The 27,883-nt window shown below is 40.0% G+C and overlaps 1 protein-coding gene across 3 annotated transcripts in view; it reads right to left on the reverse strand.

Annotated features, from left to right (window-relative positions):
- The window catches only part of LOC133537142 (protein unc-13 homolog C), a 400,509-nt gene that overhangs the window by 45,166 nt on the left and 327,460 nt on the right, over positions 1-27,883 (reverse strand). For 2 of the 3 annotated variants that reach the window (XM_061878036.1, XM_061878053.1), the window contains exons 23-28: positions 24,317-24,394; positions 22,218-22,244; positions 16,831-16,919; positions 12,900-13,037; positions 8,683-8,806; positions 7,568-7,630 (exon numbers count right to left, since the gene is read on the reverse strand). In XM_061878036.1, coding sequence (XP_061734020.1) covers positions 7,568-7,630; positions 8,683-8,806; positions 12,900-13,037; positions 16,831-16,919; positions 22,218-22,244; positions 24,317-24,394 — 519 coding nt within the window. The remainder of the gene's footprint in view (positions 1-7,567; positions 7,631-8,682; positions 8,807-12,899; positions 13,038-16,830; positions 16,920-22,217; positions 22,245-24,316; positions 24,395-27,883) is intronic. The other variant, XM_061878045.1, reaches the window with a different exon arrangement.

A 27,883-nucleotide genomic window follows, 5' to 3' on the forward strand; every position in this document is an offset into this window, starting at 1 on the left:
TTTATATAATATGTAACTACAAGCTCCATTCACAGACAGAGTCCCATTGCTTTTGTGAGTGGTCGAGCGAGTCAAGAGCAAAAAAAAAAAAAGCAGGTTTCCCTGCTCTTCAGGGATTTTATAATTATAATAATTTTATTCTAAAATCCCCTGAAGATCAGGGAAACCTGTGAAACAGGCTTGTAGGAATGAAATAACCAATGTGATTTTTCCTGACACTAAAGCAGGGCCAAGAACGCTTACTCAACCACTACTTTTGCCATACACAATGTAAGCTAAGATTAATGTACAGTGCACTAGGGCTGGGCGATAAAACGATAACGATATATATCGCGATAGACATGTGATCAATATCAATAGAAAATGGGTTCGATAGAACGTTCGATAATTTCACTGAGTTCTGTTAGAAAAAAATAGTAAGAAACGCAGAGCTGGAACCGCACGGCATTCTGGGGGTGTAGGCAAAGGATGGGCTTTAGCCTCTCGACCTATCACGGCCGAGCCTGAACCGCAAGGCATTCTGGGAAATGCTAACGGAAAAAAAAAAAAGCAACGATTGATTGATACTTTTATTTGTAGATTGCCTAGTTCGGTACATATTCCGTACAATTGACCACTAAATGGTAACACCCCAATACGTTTTTCAACTTGTTTAAGTTGGGGTCCACGTAAATCAACGAAACGGGAATATGAGTGCAAATAAAAAAGGAAACGTCACGTCACCAGTTTGGCAGTATTCTGGATTGTTTAAGTCCGATACGAATCAGAGTAATACTGTCTGCAAACTTTGCAAGGTCGTCGTCCCGACCAAGTCTTGGAACACGACAAACTTCTTTTACCACCTGAGCCGCTCTCACCCGTTGGAGTCCAGTAGCAAACAGCCACAACATCAGCCGGTGCAAGTGGAACAGCACCCAAGCGGCAACAACAGACCATCATCGAGAGGCACTCGGCAGCAGTGCCAGACGACAACAATTCAAAACGTTATAAAGAAATAAGGGATGCAGTGGTGTATCAATTAGCGAAGGACATGCTACCGCTCAGCATAGATGAGAAGTCTGAGTAAGCATTTATTTAATGTCAATATTTGCACATCGACCAGTATTTTCATTTATTTGACTGTTTTTCTTTATGCTGACCTCGTTCTGAAGGTTAAAGGTTATATTTAAAATAAAAGTGTTTAAATTCAGCCTTGTTTCTCCTGGTCTTTATTTAGAATAGTTTTTTTTCTTTTTTATCGATAATAATCGATATCAACTGATATGAAACACCTATATCGTGATAATTTTTTTAGTCATATCGCCCAGCCCTACAGTGCACTTTAATCGATTTTTTTGGCACACTGTTGAGTTAAAAGTGCAACTTGACAACCCAAAAGAGCAGATTCATTTTTGCTATGTGATTGTCTGTCTGTCTGTCTGTCTGTCTGTCTGTCAGCATAAATGACAAATCTGTTCTTTTGGTTGTGCAATTAACTGAATAGTGTGCCAACGACATGGATTAAAGTGCATTTTACATGAATTTTAGCTTATTAAATTGGCAGACAAGTTGGCCCACGGTGTATGACAAAGTAGTGGTAGAGTAAGCTGTCTTGCTCCTCATTTACCGTCTTTATTAGTCACAGTAATTAATTTGATTAATTTCGAAATATTAGCTTTGGCCTTCATTGTGTTGTGTAGATGCCCCGATTAAAGCCTGCAGACGGCGCTTTAAGTTGGTTGCATTTTTACCGGAGAAAATCGAGCCTCAGTGTTTACAAAGTGTCATGTTGTCTACTGCGGCAAAGGTAAAGTGTGTATTTATGTTTTCTCTTTCTTCTAGGTGTAGAAGACATATTGTGGTTGTGTAAAAATACAGTCTTGTTTTCCAGTGAAACATCAAAACACAGTGCCTCACAAAGACTGTAGTTCTGTTTGGATCCCCTCTGTGAATCAGCCCCCGCTCCTCTACCATATGCAACTGTAATTGGATAGATTCCTAACTTTCCCACCCCGCTCAAAGACCAAATTAAATATGATTTGGATTCCATCCCTGTCAACATTTTCGTATAGTTTTTATTCATTGACTTAAGTGTCAATTAACTTTGTCATTGTTTTAGTCAACGTGCATTTGTTTTGCCTCCCTATTGTCCTATTTTAGTCATGGAAAAATAGAAGACAAACAATTTAGACAAAAAAATTCAAGTGAAAAAGGAATATTATAATTTGCAAAAGGTTTATTAGCACATTTATGCAGACATTTATGGTGCAGTGCAGTGAAAAAATTAGACATTGCGGATTAAACAAAAGTTCCTGCCCCGGTTTCTTCGGAATTAATCAATCACCGGTCCACTTTCAATTGATTTTCAAGAGCCGGCGCGAGACAACAAGCACTTTAATCAACATCTGTGATAAGATGGGAGCCGCGCAAGTGCAAAAATGCACAGGGCAACATTCGATCTTCATTGACTTAGTTCCAGTCGGGATCCTCCACTAAAAAAACCCACAATGTCACAATAAACCTTACAAACAGCGAATGATCTATGCTGTGATGCGTGCGTGTTTAAAGGCCTACTGAAACCCGCTACTACCCACTGCGCAGTCTGATAGTTTATATATCAACGATGAAATATTAACATTGCTACACATGCCAATACAGCCTTTTTAGTTTACTAAATTGCAATTTTAAATTTCCCGGGAGTTTCGTCTTAAATATGTCGTGTAATGATGACGTGTACGCAAGACGTCATAGGTTTTCAGGAAGTATGAGCGCTACGCGCACAAACCGATAAAAGACGTCTGTTTTAACGGCATAATTACACAGTATTTTGGAGATCTGTGTTGCTGAATCTTTTGCAATTTGTTCAATTAATATTGGAGAAGTCAAAGTAAAAAGATGTAGGTGGGAAGCTTTAGCCTTTAGCCACACAAACACACCATGATTCCTTGTTTGAAATTCCTGGAGATGAAGCTTTACTATGGATCAGAGCGCGGTCAAGCGAACATGGATCCCGACTACATGTCAACTAGCAGGTTTCGGTGAGAAAATTGTGGTTAAAAAGTCGCTTCTTACCGGAGAAAAGCTGAGCTTGTTCTGTCCATAAAGCTGCCGTCGACACCCCTGGACACACCCCTCCGACTATCAGGTACTGTTAAACTCACTAAAACACTAGCACCACAATAGAAAGATAAGGGATTTCGCAGAATTATCCTAGTAAATGTGTCTAAAAACATCGGAACTTTTTCTAGTCCGTCGCTATCAATATCCTCAAACACGAATCTTTCATCCTCTCTCAAATTAATGGGGAAATTGTCGTTTTCTCGGTCCGAATAGTACTTTTTTTTGGAGGCTCCCATTAAAATCAATGGGAATATTTGACAAGCCCCCACACTTGTGACGTCATCGTCTGCGACTTCCGGTAGAGGCAGGGCTTTTCTCTTAACACCGAAAGTTGCCAACTTTATCGCGGATGTTCTCCACTAAATCCTTTCAGCAAAAATATGGCAATATTGCGAAATGATCAAGTATGACACATAGAATGTGTCACGCCTGTAAATCTGGTTTTATGTTCGATCATGTTTTGTTTTGTTTTCTGGACTCTTGTTCTGTTTTTTCACTTCCTGGTTTGTTTTTGTTACCATGACAGCTCTTTGATTTTCACCTTGCCCTCCTAGTCACGCCCCTGCCCTCAGTCCCGCACCTGTTCCTAATTATCACAGCCACTACTTAAGTTATTTTCTTTCTTTCCATCAGTCTGGGAACATTAACTTTCATTGCATTCTACAACCTTTGCTGCTCATTGCTCCATGCCATTGATCCCCTGCCACGCACCTTGCTGTTTATGCCTCCCGTTTTTGTCACAGTAAGTTTTTGTTTGTATTTATGCCTTTGATGCTATCTTTTGTTTGTTTGTAGATAGCATTGCCATTGTGCTGTTTTCGTTCTAAGTTTAGTCTAGATTATTATCCGCCATCGAGCGCGCTTTTTGTTTTGCCTTTTTTTATTGTATTTTGAGTATAAATAATTGAAACTATGTACCTGAATTCTCGCCTGGCTCGTCCTGTAATCCCTCTGCGTCGAAGGAGCACAAACAATCCATGTCCAAGCCTGACAGAATGGACCTGCTATCCCCGTTTGAATAAGAAAATCTAATTTCAGTAGGCCTTTAACTTTTATGATGTTACATAATTTACTGTTGGCAAAAGCTAAAATATTGTAGGTCTACTTTTGGATATAATTAGGCCACATTGCAGCCAATATACAGTATTGACTGAGTATACTCTAAGACAGGGGTGTCAAACGTATTTTAGATCGGGGGCCACACGGAGAAAAATCTACTCCCAAAGTGGGCCGGACTGGTAAAATCACGGTGTGATAACTTCAAAATAAAGACACATTAACATTGTTTTCTTTGTTCAAAAAGAGAACAAACACATTCTGAAATTGTACAAATTATAATGTTGTTGAGTTAGTTTTTTTTTTTTTTTTTTACAATTACCTGTTGTGGTTAATAGTATATGTGCTTTGTCGTTTTTTATTTTCTGAATAAAGTATGTGATAATGTTGGTGTTGATTTTCAATCTATCAAGATAAAAAAATTATATAAAAATCCAATTACAGAACCGGTATGTTATTTATGTGGTTTGATCATTTTCCTCGACTGACGTATTCTGTAGTGATGATGCTACAATGATACAAATAATTGCTGTTGTGACATCTAGTGGACACATTTAGAACAGTTTCTTTCATTCCCAAAAATTCAGGTTCATTTTTATACTTAGCAAACTCCTACTGCGGGCTGGATGAAACCTGTTCGCGGGCCTGATCCGGTCCTCGGGCCGTACGTTTGACACCCTTGCTGTAAGACAACCTTACATTTAAGTCAAAAACATAGCATTGTTGTTTTTCTTTAATCCAGTACTGAATATAGGTTTTTGGAACAAGTCTTTGTCATAGTTTCATCGGCGTGTGAGTGACAGGAGGAAAAGCTCGGACTCACTTGGGGAGAAGTTTTTCGGCACAACCTGTTTGCACATTATTAACAAAAAAAATAAAATAAGTGGAAATGTTTCTAAAATTAGACCAGGATTAATGTTTGCAATCATTAAACGTGTTGATAAACGACTTTAACCTGGGAGGATAGATACGGACACGCCCATCCGAGTGCTCATACTATCCAGATGTTTCTTCAAAGAACAACTTCAAACGCACACGAAAACTGGCCAAAACATACATTGGGCATACATCTGCTGCAAGACTCCGAGGTTAAATACCTCAGGTGACTTGGTTGTTAGTAAAAGCACAATGTGAGCACTGATCCATGCTCGCAGACGCTCTGCACAAAACCTGAGGCAGCAAACATCCTCGGGTCACATCAGCAATTAAATAGGAGCCTACCCTGAATAATGTTGAGCCAATCTCACTGCTGTTTTTTTTGGCTTTGAAAAACTACCATTCCATGGTTAACGTTTCATTGTATAATACATCTGAATATATGCATGCGGTGTTGGTGTACATGCACTGCTCAGATGGTGCAACTTTACGAAATCCTTAAGGACATACAGGAAGATTTAACATAATTTATTGGACCGCATAATTTGGTGTTATTTTCATCCCTTCTCTCTTCGCCTTAAGTCCATTTGCACGTGGGTATTTAAAAAAATAGTAAAACAAACACACAAAAAAGTATCAGTATATTCAAAATGAGCATCAATGTCCATCATTGCATGGAATAACATCAAAGTAACACAAGGTAATACTGTAATATACAAATAATACAAAGCACTGTATATCCATCCATCCATTTCCTACCGCTTATTCCCTTTTGGGGTCGCGGGGGGCGCTGGCGCCTATCTCAGCTACAATCGGGCTTCTTAGGTATATTATTTACTGTAATGTATAAAATACATTTTAGTCATGTCCCAATCCGATATTGATATTGGATATAGGTCTCAGATCAACCAAAAAATACGTAGTATTGGATGATATCGTCTTGCATGTAAAATCTCTGATATAAGCTTCGATACGAGCAGTCCTGCAGTGCCATTCCTTGTGCAAAGCTTGAAAGCTCGTCAACACCTATTTGTACTCCAATTAGCACACAAGATTGATCTTTTCTCGATTTTAGTAAAGTAATTTACAAGGAGTAGGCTATAGACTACTAAGAGCCATTAGCTGCACAACAGCTAAGCTCACATTAGTACACAAGCTAGCTGTGTATAATAAGTGTCGGTAATTGAACAATATTGCAGCTAGACATTCGTCAATGTTAAAGTATAAATGTATCAAATAATTATAGTTGCATATTCTTTGCTGATACAAAGTGTACTAGAAGGTATCCAGTAACAAACGTGTCTGCGTCCCCCCAACTGACTGCAACACAAGCTTGACTTAATATTAGAGATGTCCCATGATGGCTTTTTTGCTGAGTTTCCGACATTGTCTAACTCTTAATTACCGATGCCGATATCAACCGATCCCGATCTATACTGTTGTGAAATTAACACATTATTATGCCTAATTTTGTTGTGATGCCCCGCTGGATGCATTAAATAATGTAACTAGGTTTTCCAAAATAAATCAACTCAAGTTATGGAAAAAAATGCCAACATGGCACTGCCATATTCATTATTGATGTCACAAAGTGCATTTGTTTTTTTAACATGCCTCAAAACAGCAGCTTGGAATTTGGGACATGCTCTCCCTGAGAGAGCGTGAGGAGTTTGAGGTGGGCAGGGTTGAGGTGGGGTGGGGAGAGCATGGGGTGGGTGTATATGGTAGCATCCCGGAAGAGTTAGTGCTGCAAGGGGACCTGGGTATTTGTTCTGTTGTGTTTATGTTGTGTTACGGTGTGGATGTTCTCCCAAAAGTGTTCATTCTTGTTTGGTGTGGTTTCACTGTGTGGCGCATATTTGTAACAGTGTTATAGTTGTTTATACGGCCACCCTCAGTGTGACCTGTATGGCTGTTGACAAAGTATGCATTTCATTCACTTGTATGTGTGTGAAAAGCTGTAGATATTTTGTGACTGGGCCGGCACGCAATAGCAGTGCCTTTATGGTTTATTGGCGATCTGTTTGTCTCCCTACGTCCGTGTACACAGTGGTGTTTTAAAAAGTCATCAATTTTCCTTTTTTTTAAAAAACGATACCAATAATATCGGCAGGCCGTTATTATCGGACATCTCTACTTAAAATATTATCGTGACCACAAGGTGTTGCCAAAAAAAAATATCACCACTCCACTTCAATTTAAAACAGGTGACTAGATTAGGGTTCAGTTAGATCATTTTCATATCTACTTTTGTTCTCTTGTTGAGTAATTTCACTTTATTAAGTCTGTTCCAACATTCTTCATTACAGAACAATAAAAGTGTGTACTATGATTTGTTCTGATATATCAGATCGATATCGGTATTGGTCAATACTAAAGGCTCCAAAATCGGTATCATAACAAAAGTGGAAAAAGTTTTATCAGAACACCCCTAATGCGTAACAATAGAATTGATTTCTAAAAGTGTGGGGGGGGAAGCTAATTTAGATGAAAACACAAATATCCAGTTTAGTTTTAGTATTAATTCAAAAAGTACCTTCAGTTTGGACAATTGGCCCAAGTCCTTTGCAGCATTGAAGATCATCTGAGCTCCTTGTTGCTGGAAGAACAACATATTGTTTTTCATTATGGTATATAAAATAGACAGAATGCACATATTGCATATCCCGAAAATGACCAGAACGTTTTTCATTTTCATCAATTTGTTTTGAGATTTGAAAAAAAAAAAAAAAAATGAACTGAAACTCAAGCTGAGAAAGGAGCAATCTCAGCTGGATATGTGATTCAAAATTATAAGAAAAAGTCAATCGTAATTGCACTTAAACAGCAATTGAAGACTGTATATTCAATCAATATTTTATGTTAACATTCTAATTAATAGTATTGCTATATGTATTTGAACATGACAAATTAGGAAATTATAGTTTCCATACTTTATAGCAGTGGTTCTCAATCTTTTTTCAGTGATGTACCCCCTGCGAAAATTTTTTTAATTCAAGTACCCCCTAATCAGAGCAAAGCATATTTGGTTGAAAAAAAGAGATAAAGAAGTAAAATACAGCACTATGTCATCAGTTTCTGATTTATTAAATTGTATAACAGTGCAAAATATTGCTCATTTTTAGTGGTCTTTCTTGAACTATTTGGAAAATAAAGTTATAAAAATAACCCAAAACTTGTTGAAAAATAAACAAGTGATTCAATTATAAATAAAGATTTCTACACCTAGAAGTAATCATCAACTTAAAATGCACTCTTTGGGGATTGTACCCCTTGGCATACCTTCAAGTACCCCCAGGGGTACGCGTACCCCCATTTGAGAACCACTGCTTTATAGTGTGCTTGGAAGTGAATGTTATTACTATAATCGTAATTGTATTATTATTAATACTTTCTTTATTTGTTATCGTTATCATTATATTATTAATATTATGGAAATTATTTTTAATAATATTGATATTAACTACAGTTGAACAATGCTTTTATTTCATGGTACTTAATTATAACCTGATCTTAAACTAAGATTAGCAAACCAAATATGCTTTCTTGCCATGCATACAGTAGGACGACTTGTAGTTGTGATGTGAACTACAGTTAAAAAAAGATAAAAATGGCATCGATTATGGAAAGACCAAAATGCCGTAAACTCACGCTCTGGTCGCTCAGCGGAGGCAAAACGATAGTCCTCTCGATGGTGTTCAGCACGATCTTCCAAAGCTCTTTGAGAACCCGTTTCAGCACCGTCTTCTCACATATCTTGGCGAACAACATCAAACTGCGAAGTGGTTGAAAAAAAATAAAAAAAGAGCATTTGTCAGGTTGGCACTTGAAACATGTTTAACAACTGAGTCAACATGGCCGGCGACTCCAAGAGTTGATGTCGTCAGAACTATTAAGATTAGACCCAATGCTCTAATAAGCCTGATTTGAAGCAGAATAGTCCACTCGTTACGCAATTTCCATCTTCAGGCTGGCAGTCACTAAGTAAATCCTATGGAGGAGGGGCGGATGTAGACTTTGTTTTTCTTCTTTCCCTTACAAAAAACATTCATAATTCATCCTATTTCCCTAAAACATTATTTCACAACTCACCACTTCTATGAAAAGACGGCGGAGTGCAGGGGCAACAAGATGGAGTTCAATGCGCTTGCAGTCCATCTCTGGCCGCCTGCCATTCTCCAGCACACACAATGTTTGATGGATCTATTTTCTTCATGCCAATAATATCACGATGACGAACGACTCAGTCAAAGCAGGTGCGGTGGATGGCTTCCAAGTTTGGGAAGGAGGCCAAAAAATATATTGTTGTCTAATTTGGTTGGTGCTTTCCAATGCAAATGTACTTTACTTGGAAAAATAGACATTTGTGGCACCCTTATGGTACTGAATTCGGTATATTTTTAAGTACCAGCCAAATTGTCTACCCTTTCAATTGAAATATAACTTTGCCAGATTTTGATGCGTTTGTTGCATGTGACGTCGAACGACGAGTGGACTTTCAATGCACCAAACATTTGGCCGTGAAACAAGCAGTCAAGCACTCAGAGTGGACCTAGCCAAACTCCATCTAGGAAATGTGACAATTTTGCCATAGACATGCTGAAGATTAGCAATAGCGATTTCAACAAATGTGCCGATGAAATCTGCAAAAAAGATGCACATTGCAATAAAGCAGCTGGTGTGCAATAAATACAATACTTACAGTATAACACTTTGTAAAGACTGGCACATTCAACTTACTGTCAAAGACTATTTCCACAACACACCGCAGTTTACACGCTACTACCATCTAACATCTTGGAATTGCAACTGCATGCAAAGTCTACTAAATAGTACAGTCCACTACTTGCAAATGAGAAAAAATAGTGTAAGAAAACAGAATATAACTGCACAGCAGAGCTAAAGGTTAAATGTTGATTGAAATTAACATTTATAAACACATTTGAACACACACAAAAGTACAGACAAACAAGTACTTGTACCGGAAATTGATACAAATGGGAAAGGTACCCATTCCTAGGTAGCCTAAATGGAATACTAATGTGGAGGGGGGGTGGCCTGCGGGTCTGCCGCGGTACGGGGTGTGTCAGGACCGGCCTCGAAGACATAGACAGGTGCGTAGATGGCCCAGGTGGGCCTTGTTATCTAATCACTTGTTGCTGTCTTCGAGGCCGGTCCTTACACACCCCGTTCCGCGGCAGACCTGCAGGCCACGTCCCCCTCCACAACTAATATTGTCAAATTTGTATAATCATCAGAAAAATGAGGTGGCGACTTGTCCAGGGTGTACGCCGCCTTCTGACCGATTGTAGCTGAGATAGGCTCCATCAGCTCCCGCGACCCCGAAAGGAATAAGCGGTAGAAAGTGGATCAAAAAGGTGTTCAATGACTAATGAACAATTAGTGTTCCTGTTAAGATGTTTCGCTTGATGGGGATTTAAAAAAAAAAAATGTACCGAATCTTACTCAAATTTTACACGCATGTGCTTTTCAACCCTTTAAAAGGTGTGTACCACTTTTCGTAAGAATTCGGCCAGACACCTTAAAGTTGCATTGGGTATTTTGTAGAGTGTGTGACACATTTCGGGTCAATTTGACTTCTGAGGTTTAATCAGAGCGACCATGTGGTGCATTTGTCAACAATAGCACATGCAAGACAGTTCTCCCGTCCAAAGGCAAAACTTAGTAACTCACTTCTAGCTGATTTTGAGAAAACAAAGAAAAACCAATCTATCTTGATGCTGTCTTACAAAGATCTACAAAGTCATCAAACGTATAGATGTTTTCCTGAGCCTTCATTTTCTTGCCGATTGAGCCATGGTTTGAATCTGCTCTCATGAACGTGTGCCCTTTTTCCAGATTTTTATCACAATCTCGAGTGGACCCCATTCTGCGTTTTGCACATTGGGCAAGAGCCGTGTACAGCGTCCAGTTTTTATTTTGACCTCAACAGTTATCTGCCCAAAAGAATATGCAAGGGGAAGAATCAAGAACGATACATTTAATGAAGGTGCTTGCAACGTCCTGGGCCAATCTTCCAAATATCCCTTCGTGCCATAATATCACATAATCAGGTTGACCGTCAGCCCCCATCTGTGCAAATGTCTCATTAAAGACAATAAGGCGACTGACAAAGAAGCTCCGATTGGTCCCTTGAGATACTAGGTTTTTCTGTTGTATCTACGCGGTTATGTGGTAGGTGGTAGGTCCTGCCATGTGCGTAACAGCTTACTTACGGAACAAATTACAATATCGCATACACTAATGTAAAGCATATCACCTAGGAACTCCAAAATTATTATCAGCTCAGTTTTGACCAAAATTGAGGTACTGGGTTTTGCCTTTGGAGTTGGGGTCCATGTTCTGACACAATTTTCCCTTTTCGTGTGGAGCCATTCAGGTTTGGAAGTGTTTGCTTACATAAACCCTTGTATGCAAGGGCGGTGCGTGCGTGACCCCGGGGAACGTGATTTATTAGTATCATGCTTCAAAAAACTGTGCACTGCAAAACCTGCTCATTGTAGCCACCAATCTGGACTTCCTATTTTTGATAAAAACAAGTTTTATTTAGATTTTGTATTGATTGATTGATTGAAACTTTTATTAGTAGGTTGCACAGTGCATTACATATTCCGTACAATTGACCACTAAATGGTAACACCCGAATACGTTTTTAAACTTTTTTTAATCGGGGTCCACGTTAATCAATTCACGGTAAATGTCCAGAGTCGGGACTCAGGATGGACCGCTCGCCTGTGTATCGGTTGGGGACGTCTCTGCGTTGCTGATCCGCCTCCGCGTGGGATTGTTTCCTGCTGGCTCCACTATGGACGGAACTCTCGCTACTGTGTTGAATCCACTTTGGACTGGACTCTCACGGTTGTGTTGGATCCACTATGGATTGAACTTTCACAGTATCATGTTAGACCCGCTCGACATCCATTGCTTTCGGTCCCCTAAGGGTGTGGGGGTTGCCCACATATGCGGTCCTCTCCAAGGTTTCTCATAGTCATCATTGTCACTGTCACCGACGTCCCACTGGGTTGAGTTTTCCTTGCGCTTATGTGGGCTCTACCAAGGATGTCATTGTGGTTTGTGTTGTGGTTTGTGCAGCCCTTTGAGACATTGGTGATTTAGGGCTATATAAATCAACATTGATGGAAAATGGTAGATTCATGTATTTCATATATTGTGCTCTTAAGCTAATGTGGCTGATTGATTTTAATGTATTTTTCATTAAGTTTATATAATTAATTTTTTTTTTACTAAATAAGGATTTTTTTAAATATTGATTCTGCTACAGACTAAAATACAATACTAATAAAGTTAGTCTTTGTTTATAAAATTTACATATTTAATCCATTTTTGTTTTCTTTAATTTTAGTGAGGATGTTATGCAGAGGTGTACTTATAACTATTTCATTGACAGGTGGTACTATTTGTAGTCGAGGCAGAGAGTGGGTGTTTGGGGACGTGAAATGCTTTCTTCATCCGAGGGTGGGCGTAAAAGAAAATAATTGAGAAGGACTGGCTTACACAAACAAAAACATATTTATGTGAAAAATGCATGGCTAGAAATGGATATTCTTTCTGTCAGTGCATTGTTCCAACAGGAAGGATTTGCGGTTTCTATACGACAAAGAGGATTCCCTGTAATATTCCATTGACCTCGATGTTCCTCTGAGATTTCAAAACCTCATCTGAACCATTATAATCTCTCTGGCTTTTTTCAGGAATGTCTTTCAAATATTATTGAGCATCCCCCCCAATCTGATTTGAATAGGTTTAGTAACAGCGTCAGTTATTGTCTCTCTTAAGGCTTCAGGAAGCCGTGGTAGCTTTGCATCGACAATCGGCATGATACTCACTTTTTATCCAGAAGGTCCATAAGAGGCCGCAGGACGGTCTCCGCATCCATAGCAGCGTTGCTACCCTTGGCTGAACCTTTCATTTGGACCAGCTCCTGGTTCATCTGCTTGACACAGTCCTCAATCACTGGTTTGAAACTGTGTGGAAGAGAATGAACACCAGTGAAGGTTATTTTCTCCTGTTTCCATACATTCAGACACAACAGATTTTTAAAGCCTTGTTTGCACCAAGCAGTAGGGTGTGATTCCGGAACGTTTTTTTTAATTTTTTATTGCCATTTGTGGATTCGGTTTGCTACCGTGGTCATTAGTTACAGTGGGAAGGAGATTCTTATGGCCCCTTTTGTTCTGTTTACCTGACACATGAAACACGACAAATTAGGGCGGTGCACTGTCCACTTCAGCTACCAAATGGCAGTAGAGTGTTGAATATCTTAAAGTGTGCAAATTGCAATTTTGACCAAGGCGTCAGTTGCTATGTAGAGTGCCACTTTCCATCATTTTCAGCAGACTGCATTGCAAAATGATTAACCCACCCACCTTCTTCTCAAGCGATACTCACCCAGGAATGGGGCCATATGAAATGTTGGTACACATTAATTAATAGATGGCGAAATACATTTACAAACCCCGTTTCCATATAAATTGGGAAATTGTGTTAGATGTAAATATAAACGGAATACAATGATTTACAAATCCTTTTCAACCCATATTCAGTTGAATGCACTACAAAGACAAGATATTTGATGTTTAAACTCATGAACTTAATTTTTTCATTTGCAAATAATAATTAACTGCAACATGTGCCAAAGTAGTTAGGAAAGGGCATGTTCACCACTGTGTTACATCACCTTTTCTTTTAACAACACTCAATATACGTTTGGGAATTGAGGAAACTAATTGTTGAAGCTTTGAAAGTGGAATTATTTCTCATTCTTGTTTTATGTAGAGCTTTAGTCATTCAACAGGGTCTCTGCTGTCGTATTTTACGCTTCATAATGCGCCACACATTTTCGATGGGAAACAGGTCTGGACTGCAGGCGGGCCAGGAAAGTACCCGCACTCTTTTTTTATGAAACCACGCTGTTGTAACACGTGGCTTGGCATTATCTTGCTGAAATAAGCAGGGGCGTCCATTATAACGTCGCTTGGATGACAACATATGTTGCTCCAAAACCTGTATGGACCATTCAGCATTATTGGTGCCTTGACAGATGTGTAAGTTACCCATGCCTTGAGCACTAATACATCCCCATACCATCACAGATACTGGCTTTTGAACTTTGCGCCTCGAACAATCCAGATGGTTATTTTCCTCTTTGTTCCAGAGGACACCACGTCCACAGTTTCCAAATATAATTTAAAATGTGGACTTGTCAGACAGCAGAAGACTTTTTACACTTTGCATCAGTCCATCTTAGGTGAGCTCGGTCCCAGCGAAGCCAGCGGCATTCCTTGGTGTTGTTGATAAATGGGTTTTGTTTTTCATAGCAGAGTGGTAACTTCACTTATAGATGTACCAACCAACTGTAGTTACTGACAGTGGTTTTATGAAGTGTTCCTGAGCCCATGTGGTGATCCTTTACACACTGATGTCGGTTTTTGATGCAGTACCGCCTGCGGGATCAAAGGTCCGTAATATCATCGCTTACGTGCAGTGATTTCTCCAGATTTTCTGAACCTTTTGATGATTTTACGGACCGTAGATGGTAAAATCCATATATTCCTTGCAATAGCTCATTGAGAAATGTTGTTCTAAAACGGTTTGATAATTTACTTACAAATTGGCGACCCTCGCCCCATCCTTGTTTGTGAATGACTTAGCATTTCATGGAAGCTGCTTTTATACCCAATCATGGCACCCACCTGTTCCCAATTAGCCTGCACACCTGTGGATGTTCTAAATAAGTGGTTGATGAGTATTTCTCAACTTTATCAGTATGTAATACTACCTTTCCCAACTTCTTTGTCACGTGTTGCTGGCATCAAATTCTAAAGTTAATGATTATTTGCAAAAAAAAAAATGTTTTTCAGTTTGAACATCAAATATGTTGTCTTTGTAGCATATTCAACTGAATATGGCTTGAAAATAATTTGCAAATCATTGTATTCCGTTTATATTTACATCTAACACAATTTCCCAACTCATATGGAAACGGGGTTTGTAAATGCCCAAATTAACCTCTTCTCATCATTCTCCATAAATTGAAAACAGTATTCTACAAACCCACAAATGAAAGAATTGAAAAACGTTTCGCTCAATTATTTATTGATATCATGGTGCTTGTATAAGGACCACAAAAATAGGAGACATATTATGTTGTGTTTTGCTCCGCAATAATATGCAAAACCCACTTGTCTTACATATAGGTACCTGCTGATGTGTATTTAGGATCCGCATAAGTCCTGAAAACTTGCGCACGTCCACCATTGTAGTTCCTGCCGATGCCGTCGTCGTTAAACTCCTTTTCTCTATAGTCTTGTTGTGGGGAATTCAACTTACGCTGCTGACATTTCTAATACAAAGTAGCGTACACATCTAATTATAATTGTCAGTAGACTGGCTACGGAAGCGCTAAAAACTACCGGTACACAAAGATGACAGGGAGAAGACGCTGTCAAAGTTCAGCCATGCAAATTAGAGCGCCCACAAAACGACGAATCAGAAAGCGGCACGAAGATAGCCTGTAACACAATCTACGCAACATTTTGATCAAATAACCACCATTACATGTTATGGAGACCACAAGGAAGTCCTTTCAATGTAGAAAAAAAATCATAATATGACCCCTTTAATGCACCTTATTAGTGTGCACTATGGTCCTAGTTTTTCATCAGATAAAAGAAAAAGTTGTCTCTTATCTTTGTCATTAGTACTAATTGGTCCCTTTTTAAAAAGTAGGGGAAAAATATCTGAAATAAACCTAAACAAAAAATCTCAGATTGGCCTTGTTTGGGTACAAACTGCAGTGTAATGGAACAAATAATTGCCAAATATTAAAGGAAAATGTGGAATATGATGGAAGCAGCAAATCAAATAATAATAATTATAATAATAATAAAACTTAGATTTATATTGCATTTTTATAGACACTCAACGCGCTCACAGAGAAGTGAGATGCATCATAATAATCCCTTCAATTCCCCCCTCCAAAATTTTTATTAACTCGCTGGAATATAAAGACATTATAACATGTTGTGGACCGTATATCGCGGTTGGGAGAGTGGCCGTGCAAGCAACCTGGGGGTTCCCGGTTCGATCCCCAGCTTCTACCGACCAAGTCACGTCCATTGTGTCCTTGAGCAAGACACTTCCCCCTTGCTCCTAATGGGTCGTGCTTAGCGCCTTGCATGGCAGCTCCCGCCATCAGTGTGTGAATGTGTGTGTGAATGGATGAATGTGGAAATAATGTCAAAGCGCTTTGAGTGCCTTGAAGTAAAACCCATTTACCATTTAATATACATCCATAAACGTGGATGCATATGCAAAAGTGCAATATATTTATCTGTACAGTAATGTATTTATTTATATCTGCACCTTATTGACCTTTTATCCTGCACTACAACGAGCTAATGCAACATTTTGTTCTTATCTGTACTGTAAAGTTCACATTTGAATGACAATAAAAGGAAGTCTAAGTCAGTTCTTGACTAACCAGCACAAGCCAAATCAGGGTGTACCGTTCTAAACTCTTCCGTGACAAAACAAACTGAACGACACCGTCTTGTTGGAGGTGTTCGCTTTTCCGCCGACTTGTTGTAAACGAGCAACAAGGGACCCTTTTTTGCGCCCCGGAAGAAATGTTTGCAAATATTACTTTACTGGAGTTGATAATAAATTTACTGCATGTGGCTTTTAGAGGCAAAAACAGTTTGCGGGGTGATTAGTTTGATGCAGTGGGTAGTAAAAAAAAAAGGAGGGGATGCTCACCTGGAGCCTAACACGCCGCTGAGCTCATCCAACACGGTGTTGAGTTTGTTTTGGAGCTCCTTCAGCAGATCACTGGCCTCTGCATCCAGCTGTCATTGTGGAAGGGGGGGGGGGGGGAGTGAGAAGGAGGACAGTTACTGCATGGTTGCACTCAATAGAGCTGCCATACTAGCAAGAGGAACTCTGCAGGATGCCTCGGCTGGGATGAGGAAGTGTGTGTGTGTGGGTGTGTGTGTGTGTGTGTGTGGCGAGGAAGGGGGAAAGGGTAACCTGTTCGCCTCCCGCGCATCCTGCGTGCCATCTGTGCCGAGTGTGGCTCTGAATACAAATGGATGGCTCCGAGCAGAGCGCTGGCACAAGAGCGAGGTGTTAGCAAAAGGTAGCAGCCAGCTAGCAGGGCCCCACATGGGTGCAATAGAACATAAGACAACAGTAGTCACGGCTGAGGGAGTGCACACAGCGTCAGGGGGGGACAAATGGCTCGCGGTCTCTCGTGCCGGTTGACTGACATCGGGACGTGTTGTCGAGAACGTAACTGTTGCTTTGGAGGAGCAAGATGTTGCACTGCCGTGAAACAACCCGCACCCAAGATAAAATGAGTGAACGTATAAATAAAGAAGTGGCTTCACAAGAAAGTGCCAAATGCTGTCAGAGCTTCCTGTCCGTAGTTTTTGATTCAGCCCTGCCTCAGGGGTTGAAGGTCACTGGAACAGCTGTTTGGGTTTTTTTTTCGGCCTTGAACTGTACTTTGAGAGCTTTCTCCAGGGGGGGTTGCTCTTTATTGAAGCTATGTCATATTAGACATCACTTTCCTCCCTAAAATTGTTTTAGAGCCTCACTCTTTTATTGCAGAAGCAGTGTGCTGTGTTTGCAATAGAGCGTCTGTTTTTAATTTTTTTTATTTCCTTAACGGCACCATTAACTTCAGCTTTACAGATGCCATTTATGTCCTAGTATGGGGAAAACATCAACAGTACAAACAAACGTTTAGAAGTTACAGTAAAGGGAAGGTACAACTCCATCAAGTGTAGAATTCATATTTAATCATTGTATTTTTATTTGAGGAAATATGGAAACGTAGTGAATGTAAGCTTTTATGATACCAAACATTGTGTTTGTGATCTTAAAAACAATAACTGCACTAATAATTAATCAAATTGACATTTAACAATTAGGATACGGCACAAAATTGCAGCAAAAAATGACTATTTTGTAATAGCAGTAAGGAGAAAATGGCTCAAAAATCATAATTAGTGCTGACGACATACTTAAAACAACAGTACAAGTGTAATTTTACACCAACAACTGAGTAGCACAACCAGCATTTTAAAGCGCATACAGAGGCAGATAAAGCTGTTGGATGCTGACCACGCATATTTCAAAACTTGCTACCACTATCTTGAGGATTTTTTTAAATTAAACAATAAAAAAAAAAACACGACAATACCATCATACAGTTCCAATTCCAAAACCAAACCGGCCCCAGCAACATTCAGAATAGCGATCAACAGAGCAATTGAGAGGACATACACACATGACACAAAACAATCCAAAAGTAGTCAAACAAAATTAATAATATCAACAACAGTATCAATATTAATACAGATTCCAACATAGCAGTGATTATAAATCCCTCATTGACATTATCATTACAGCCATTTGTAAAAAAATAAAAACATTAAAACAATTAACAATAATGTCACAGTGGCTTACACTTGCATCTCATAAGCTTGACAACACATTGTGTGCAATATTTTCCACAAAAAAAACAACACTATTTTGTAATAGCAGTAAGGAGCAAACAGCTCACATTAGCACTGATGAAATCCTTGTAAACAGTACAAGTGTAATTTTACACCAACAACTGAGTAGCGCAACCAGCATTTTAAAGCACATACAGAGGCAGGTAAAAATGCTGGATGCTGACCACGCATGATATTTCAAAATCTCCTACTACAATCTTGAGGAATTCATATTAACTACAGCTGTGAATGCCAATATGTAGAAAAATATGTGGTAAAGCGGTACTAAACTTCCAAAACATTTACATTATTTGTTGTGATGTACAGTTTGTTTATTTGTGCTAATTGTCCTCATCTGTTCTTCTAGAGAAAAATGTGTATGTTCGTCCCTGCCGTATGACTGCATGTCATCTCCAAATGATTTGCTTGGCTTACGCCGCCAGACATGCCTCAATCCGCACATGAGCGCCATAGAGTTACAGTACGTGTTTGTGCTCTCACTTATAGAAGCGTTCATACCGCTGTCCCTTCCCTACACCACATTGAAGCGTACAATATTTGTTTTCTGTCACGCAGAACATTGCTCACAAAAGGTTTCATATTTTACACGAAAGTGAAGGGTGTTTTCTGAAGCGCGAGCAGAGGAAAGGCTCTAGGCACCAGTCCTAATGGTCTTAGCGTTTACCTCTGACCTCTAATCCGCAGTCTCTGACATTGAGAATCAGTTTTGTTTTCATTTTTCTCAGAGAACTCTTACTTTAAATCGCAATACCAGCAATAGAAATAAAACCAATTCCAGGCCACTGTCACCTCCTGGGAGCTTAAAATTCAATTCTGACTTCAAATGATTCGGTCAGAGATGCCAATCTACTCCAAAACATCGCTTCTGAGAGGTACAGTCACAGACTTTTCCATATCATGGCCATGTCTTTTTGACCGAGTTGTAGGGCAAAAATAGCAAGTCTCAGTTCTGCGAAATGTCCCCTTCTAGATAAAGTATTTCCTTTTTGCATTTTTTGGGTTAGTGCATGGGACAATTCTAAAGACAATTTAAGTGGCTGTTTATAGACACAAATAGTCCCTAATTAATCCTTTCAATCCAACCCAAATCTTGGGAATCCATACAGGTAACTTTCAAAAACGTTTCTGAGCTATTTGTGTCTTTTTGACCGAGTTGTTGTGCAGAAATAGCAAGTGTTAGTTCTGCGAAATGTCCCCTTCTAGATAAAGTATTTCCTTTTTGCATTTTTTGGGTTAGTGCGTGGGACAATTCTAAAGACAAATTAAATGGCTGTTTATGGACACAAATAATCCCTCATTAATCCTTTCAATCCGACCCAAATCTGGGGATTCCACCCAGATAACTTTCAAAAAAGTTTCTGAGGTACTGGTGTATGGCGGTCACCCCCTGAGATCCTATCAACAGCAGCCCAGCTTTTCTTTCCTTTGCCTGTTTCGACGATGACTACTCAGTGCCGGGGAGTATTGAAACACAAGTAAATAAAGGTTTAATAAAACACTGTGAGAAGGAAATAAAAAAGGGCCAAATTGGGGACTATCGAGCATGATAACAATCAGGTCAGTCTATCATCTACAAAGATAGACACTGTGGTGTTTATTGGTAATGCAGTGATTGGCTCTTTGGGAGTTAATTGCAAACGGCGTATAATTCACAGACTTTTCCATATCATGGCCATGTCTCTCTGACCGAGTTGTAGGGCAAAAATAGCAAGTCTCAATTCTGCGAAATGTCCCCTTCTAGATAAAGTATTTCCTTTTTGCATATTTTGGGTTAGTGTGTGGGACAATTCTAAAGACAATTTAAGTGGCTGTTTATGGACACAAATAGTCCCTCATTAATCCTTTCAATCCAACTCATATCTTGGGATTCCACACAGGTAACTTTCCAAAAAGTTTCTGAGATATTGGTGTCTTTTTGACCGAGTTCTCGTGCAGAAATAGCAAGTCTTAGTTCTACGTAATGTCCCCTTCTAAATAAAGTATTTCCTTTTTGCATTTTTTGGGTTAGTGCGTGGGACAATTCTAAAGACAAATTAAATGGCTGTTTATGGACACAAATAATCCCTCATTAATCCTTTCAATCCGACCCAAATCTGGGGATTCCACCCAGGTAACTTTCAAAAAAGTTTCTGAGCTATTGGTGTATGGCGGTCACCCCCTGAGATCCTATCAACAGCAGCCAAGCTTTCCTTTCCTTTGCCTTTTTCGACAATGACTACTCAGTGCCGGGGAGTAATGCTGAAACACAAGTAAATAAAGGTTTAATAAAACACTGTGAGAAGGAAATAAAAAAGGGCCAAATTGGGGACTGTCAAGCCTGATAACAATCAGGTCAGTCCGTCATCTGTAAAGACAGACACTGAGGTGTTTATTGGCAATGCAGTGATTGGCTCATTGGGAGTTAATTGCAAACGACGTATAATTCTGCAATAAATAAGCTTCTTTGCAGAGACAGAACCTAATGAAGATCTGTCACCGTTACGCTAAAGCTGTGTAGCAGCATTCCAGAGATAAACCTGGGTGTCAGGCAACATTGGATCACTTCAACAAAGACTTCAGGAGTCGTTAATCTACAGACGATAAGTCTTAGTTCTGCGAAATGTCCCCTTCTAGATAAAATATTTCCTTTTTGCGTTTTTTGGGTTAGTGCGTGGGACAATTCTAAAGACAAATTAAATGGCTGTTTATGGACACAAATAATCCCTCATTAATCCTTTCAATTCGACCCAAATCTGGGGATTCCACCCAGGTAACTTTCAAAAAAGTTTCTGAGCTACTGGTGTATGGCGGTCACCCCCTGAGATTCTATCAACAGCAGCCCAGCTTTTCTTTCCTTTGCCTGTTTAGACAATGACTTCTCAGTGCCGGGGAGTAATGCTGAAACACAAGTAAATAAAGGTTTAATAAAACACTGTGAGAAGGAAATAAAAAGGACCAAATTGGGGACTATCAAGCCTGATAACAATCAGGTCAGTCTATCATCTATAAAGACAGACACTGTGGTGTTTATTGGTAATGCAGTGATTGGCTCTTTGTGAGTTAATTGCAAACGACGTATAATTCTGCAATAAATAATCTTCTTTGCAGAGACAGAACCTAATGAAGATCTGTCACCGTTACGCTAAAGCTGTGTAGCAGCATTCCAGAGATAAACCTGGGTGTCAGGCAACATTGGATCACTTCAACAAAGACTTCAGGAGTAGTTAATCTACAGATGATAATTGCCCTGGAGTGATCCAGGTCACGATTCGCTCACTGCAGCATCACGTGGTTATGTTTGTCAGACTCTTTGTTCCTCGGAGTGAACAATAAGCCATGTTTTGGGGCGAGGGGGAAGCAAGCTGAAAAAAGATGGTAAGGCATGGTTTGGATCCGCCATCTCTACAATGCCAGGGTGATGGTGAGCTCCAGCAGCCTGAGTCCTAAGGGTAGATGGGTAATTGAGATTCCGTATGCTCTGCGGCACATGCTGCTGGAAGGGTTTTCGGAGTGGAGGGACAGGGTGGAGTGGAGTGAAAAAGCGCATGAGAGGTGGTTGTTGTGTGTGGGAGGGAGAGGGTCGTGCTTTTTGACGTCATTGGGTAAATGACAGGAAGGGCTGTTGACGGGTCCTATTGCACACACCTTACAGAAGGACACAACCCCCTCCTCCTGGAGAGAGAGCACAGAGGAAATTGGGAAGAGGGAGTGGGTGTTGGGGAAGGAGTAAGGGGGGGCATAACCACAGGAGACAAAACGCAAGGCGAGACAAGGTGTTAGATATAAGAGAGAAGCATGCTCATAAGTCAGAAGAAACCACAGGGGCAGCATCGCCAGGGTTTGACACATTTCAAGTTGTTAAACTCTCCATGCACATACAAGTAGTGTCACAGTACTGAACAGAACCGCGGATAGGATTTACATGTATTGGAACAAAATCCTCCATACCAATCACAATACATAATAAGGTGGTTGCAACCTCAGTCACGTGTCCTTCCAGCTGGACGCACCACGGGTGGCCTCAAGGTTAACAATCCTGATTCTGACACCAACTGTTAAGTAACTTTCTACCCCTTACCTGAAACGGAAACCTTTGGGGTCAAAAACATATACAGGTGTATATTTTTTAGTCCGTTCATTCTTGTGCCTTGTCCATCTATGGTGTCCTTTGCAAAGGTGTCTCCTGACCCAAAGGGGACTTACAAACGGGCACATTAATTACCTTACAGCCAAACATCCTGCTTCTGACACCAATCATCAAGAAACTCTTTACCCTCAACCTAGATTGGAAAGATTTGGGTGTAAAAATAACTGGTCGATCCATTCTAGTGCCTCGTCCATCTTTGGTGTCTATTGCACAGGTGTTTCCTGTCCCAAAACCACTTCCAACTAGCCAAATGAATGGTCTCATGGCTAACCATCTCACTTCTGACATTTTTTCCAGAACTCTGAGGAATTTTACACTAAACTCAGACTTAAAAACATTGACTATACAACCATAGTCACAAACGCTTTGTTTACAAGTGGGATAGGGGTATGGACAGGGTGCAGTCGAGGTTTTAATTGTAAAATTAATATTAAGCATGTTAACCAAATTACATACAAACCTGTAGCATATTTTGTCACAACTTCTAAAACCAGAATTCTAGTGCCTCATCTATCTCCAGGGTCAAATGTATCTTGCGTCATGGCTGATGATCTCGCTTCTGACATTTGTCATGGAAATCTGTAGTCCTTCACAACCTGGACTGACAAACCTGAAGCATATTTTGTCACAACTTCTAGAAGCAGAATTCTAGTGCCTCATCTATCTCCAGGGTCAAACGTATCTTGCGTCATGGCTGATGATCTCGCTTCTGACATCTGTCATGGAAATCTGTAGTCCTTCACAACCTGGACTGACAAACCTGTAGCATATTTTGTCACAACTTCTAGAAGCAGAATTCTAGTGCTTCATCTATCTCCATAGTCAAACGTATCTTGCGTCATGACTGATGATCTCGCTTCTGACATCTGTCATGGAAATCTGTAGTCCTTCACAACCTGGACTGGTACCATTTGGGTTGAAGAACCTGGAGACCGACTACTTCGGAATGTGAGCCCATATCCAACACCGGTCCCATGACTCCTTTAGGTGTCCCATACCGTTGATGCTTGCGCTGTGCCCATTTCTGGGGTCTATCGCTGCTTCTTCTCGCAAAGGTCACACAAAGGATGGCCTCACTGTTTACCATCTTGCGTCTGACACCTTTATTTTGTGTTGAAAAATCTGACCATTACACCAGGCTGTTTAGCGTCATCGCCAGTTAGCATTCACATCCACAAGTCACAGGTAGGATAGATGTGGGGGCAGGTTGAAGGGTTTGAGGTTGCCAGACGAGCTAAGAGTCGGCTACGTAATATTAGCAAACTGACATGGCAGATTAGTCGACTAGACGGGTACATGGGGAAACTGAGAGAAGGATTACAGCACAACACTGTCAGGGTCAATGCCTTTTCACTTCCAATAAATGTCATCCAAAATGATGTTTTGCATAATCATGACCTAGCGTTTATTACTCGGCCAAGCACCGGTGTGAGGATGTGGGGTTTAAGCCGCCGTTGCTAACCGATTGTCTGTTCAAGTGTCCTTGAGAATAAGCAGAATCCCTACACAAAGCATTGGTAATATTACAGCTGATTCTCCCCTTTGCATTGTAAAACAATTTTATTGTAAGAGGGAACAAAAGAGACAAGAGACAGACCTGTTTCCCTCCCATGGACTCAAACATCTTCTCCAGCTGGACTCGGAGCTGCTGAATGTTGTTGAGAAGGATGCAGGGCTGTCAAGAGGGTTGAAAACAAATAGGTGTCAGTTCCCAATGCATATTTAATGTCCACGTCTTGTAGAAAACAAATGCCAACAGAAACAGTATGTACGCTTTAGACAGAATATGAAAGCATCGCAAACATCCATCAGTGTACATTTCCTGGCACATCATCTATACGAGAGATGCCAGGGGTCTGCACAACATTGTCCGTCAGCTGAAGAACGCCATACCACGGAGAGAGGTATTCCTGTGCAAAATACGTCGGACATTTTTATTCTGCTGCTTTCATGTAGTGCCGCGTGTAATTTTGCTGCGTATTTTAAGTCAGGCGAACATGACGTGCCTTATCTTCTCCCCAAAAAAGGAATTACACCCCCCGCCCTGACTAAACTGATGATGGCGTTAATGCACGGTGGTGAGATTGTGAACCCCTCAAGAGTATGATTGGTGCCTTTCAATCCCCCAGAGCAGCGTAAATCATGGCTCTCTCTTTTTCTGGATTTATGGGCACATTTGCATAGGGTGATTAGACCGTCCCAATGGGAGTAAAAGTAATTTCTCAAACATAGTAGATATTTCTAACTTGAGGGAGGATGACACGGGGAGCTAATATAACATCATAATTTCCTCTGAAAGATCGGGACTAATTTAACTGTTGACTTATATAAAGACTTTTATGTTTTATTGAACCCGTGGAGCAAACTTACAACCGCTCGGAATGTACACTGTTGGGAAAGAAAATTAAAGTTAAACACAAGAAGTGAACGCACTGTCAGTAACTGATGAATTGGTACATATTTGGTGGTGTCTGCAACATGTGTCATTTTTTGCTATGTTTAATTAATGCTTAAAAAGTGTTTGTTCATGTTAAACATTAATTTACCCCCACACATTAACAGCATTTGTGAACTGTTGATAGTGATCTATGGTGCTACTTTCTGTTGGTAAATTAGACAATGAGAGATCATCACACTTCAACATCTCTGTCATTTAAATGTCTCTTTGCTATGTCAGATTTGTAAACGAAGATCCGTTCTGATTTGTCAAACCTTAAACCAGGGATGTCAAACATGCGGCCCGTGGGCCGGATCAGGCCTGCGAACAGGTTCAATCCGGCCCACGAGCTGCACTTAGCTGCATTTTTAAACTAAATAAAGTGATGTTTTAAATGTGTCCACTGGGTGTCGCAACAGTTTTTCTAGTATGCAAGGAAAATGGGTTATACCCCCGGTATACAAAGTATACTCCTCCTCGATGCAACATAAAACACACAGAAATAAAATAAACAACTGTTGACCACACTTAAAATGCTGCATGAAACATTGCACATTGATATAGTTCTGTGAAAATTATTGTCTTCTGTGCAAATTTAACGAGAGTGAACAGTGCAAATCACAAATGAGGTAGTTGATACATAGAAGCGTTTTTATTTATGCTTTAGTTTTTCGTTCTAACCTAGATGGGCTGTCACTTAAAGTTGAATTGCTTTGTAGATACACCAAGAATAAGTCTCAGTTCATTGTGTTCCTCATGGTGATTTTGAATCTGCACTCAAAATTAGAATTTTCCACCTACTTGAAGTGTTTTGTCAGGAGGATTATGTGTGATATGTACACTTTCAGAATGTGATTGTTCTATTGTGGGTCAAAGTAAAACAAATAAATCAATCTAACGTTGTCGTAGTTGTATTTGTAACTTATTATGCCATGATTTTGAATAGATTTGAATAGATGATCTCCTGATGTCCCCACTATGGACTGGACTCACACTATTAACTAGATCCACTATGGACTGGACTAACTCAATATTTTGCTAGATTCATTCGACATCCATCGCACCGGTCACCCTGGGGTTGGGGGTCCCCACATTTGCGGTCCCCTCCAAGGTTTTTTCATTGTCCTTCCATTGGGTTGAGTTTTTCCTTGCCCTGATGTGGGATCTGAGCCGAGGATGTTGTTGTGGCTTGTGCAGCCCTTTGAGAAACTCGTGATTTCGGGCTATATAAGTAAACTTTGATTGATTGATTGATTGATTTTCCTCCATGCTTCCCCTGAGCTAAAATTAGTTTGACACCCCTGCCTTAAATAAATAAAGGTTGAATATGTAAATATATGTAAACTAGGACTTGAGGACACCAGTTAAATACGTATATACAGTACTACATTACCCTGAAGGCTTAGCATCATAGACTGTAACTGGAAGTTGGTTTGACCTCGGCCAGTGGTTCTCAACCTTTTTTAAGTGATGTACCCCCTGTGAAAATCTTTTTAATTCAAGTACCCCCTAATCAGAGCAAAGCATTTTTGGTTGAAAAAAAAGGGATAAAGAAGTAAAATAGTGCACTGTCATCAGTTTCTGATTTATTAATTTCTATAAAAGTGCAAAATATTGCTCATTTTTAGTGGTCTTTCTTGAACTATTTGGAAAAAAATATATAAAAATAACAAAAAATGTGTTGAAAAATAAACAAGTGATTCAATTAAAAATAAATATTTCTACACATAGAAGTAATCATCAACTTAAAGTGCCCTCTTTGGGGATTGTAATAGAGATCCATCTGGATTCATGAACTTAATTCTAAACATTTCTTCACAAAAAAAGCAATCTTTAATATCAATATTTATGGAACATGTCCACAAAAAATCTAGCTGTCAACACTGAATATTGCATTGTTGCATTTTTTTTCACAGTTTATTTGAACTCACATTCATATTTTGTGGGTATGAGTTTTCCTTGCCCTTATGTGGGCCTACCGAGGATGTCGTAATAGTTTGTGTTGTGGTTTGTGTAGCCCTTTGAGACACTAGTGATTTAGGGCTATATAAGTAAACATTAATTGATTGATTGATTGTTTAAGTATTATTCAATAAATATATTTATAAAGGAATTTTGAATTGTTGCTATTTTTAAAAATATTTTTGAAAAATCTCATGTACCCCTTGGCATACCTTCAAGTACCCCCAGGGGTACGTGTACCCCCATTTGAGAACCCCTGACCTAGGCGGTAGGACGACAATTGTGCCGCTTTAGTTGTTAAGATAGTTGGTGTGCTTGTCCGAGCGCCACTCAAAGACAAATTCTATTGGCCAAAAAGTCTCCCGTTTTCCTTTCGACTTCCTCATTCACTCCAAAATTAATTAATATCCATCCATCCATCCATCCATCATCTTCCGCTTATCCGAGGTCGGGTCGCGGGGGCAGCAGCCTAAGCAGGGAAGCCCAGACTTCCCTCTCACCAGCCACTTCGTCTAGCTCTTCCCGGGGTATCCCGAGGCGTTCCCAGGCCAGCCGGGAGACATAGTCTTCCCAACGTGTCCTGGGTCTTCCCCGTGGCCTCCTACCGGCTGGACGTGTCCTAAACACCTCCCTAGGGAGGCGTTCGGGTGGCATCCTGACCAGATGCCCGAACTACCTCATCTGGCTCCTCTCGATGTGGAGGAGCAGCGGCTTTACTTTGAGTCCCTCCCGGATGGCAGAGCTTCTCACCCTATCTCTAAGGGA

The sequence above is a fragment of the Nerophis ophidion genome, linkage group LG02 (genome assembly GCF_033978795.1).
Source record: "Nerophis ophidion isolate RoL-2023_Sa linkage group LG02, RoL_Noph_v1.0, whole genome shotgun sequence".
Taxonomy (NCBI): domain Eukaryota; kingdom Metazoa; phylum Chordata; class Actinopteri; order Syngnathiformes; family Syngnathidae; genus Nerophis; species Nerophis ophidion.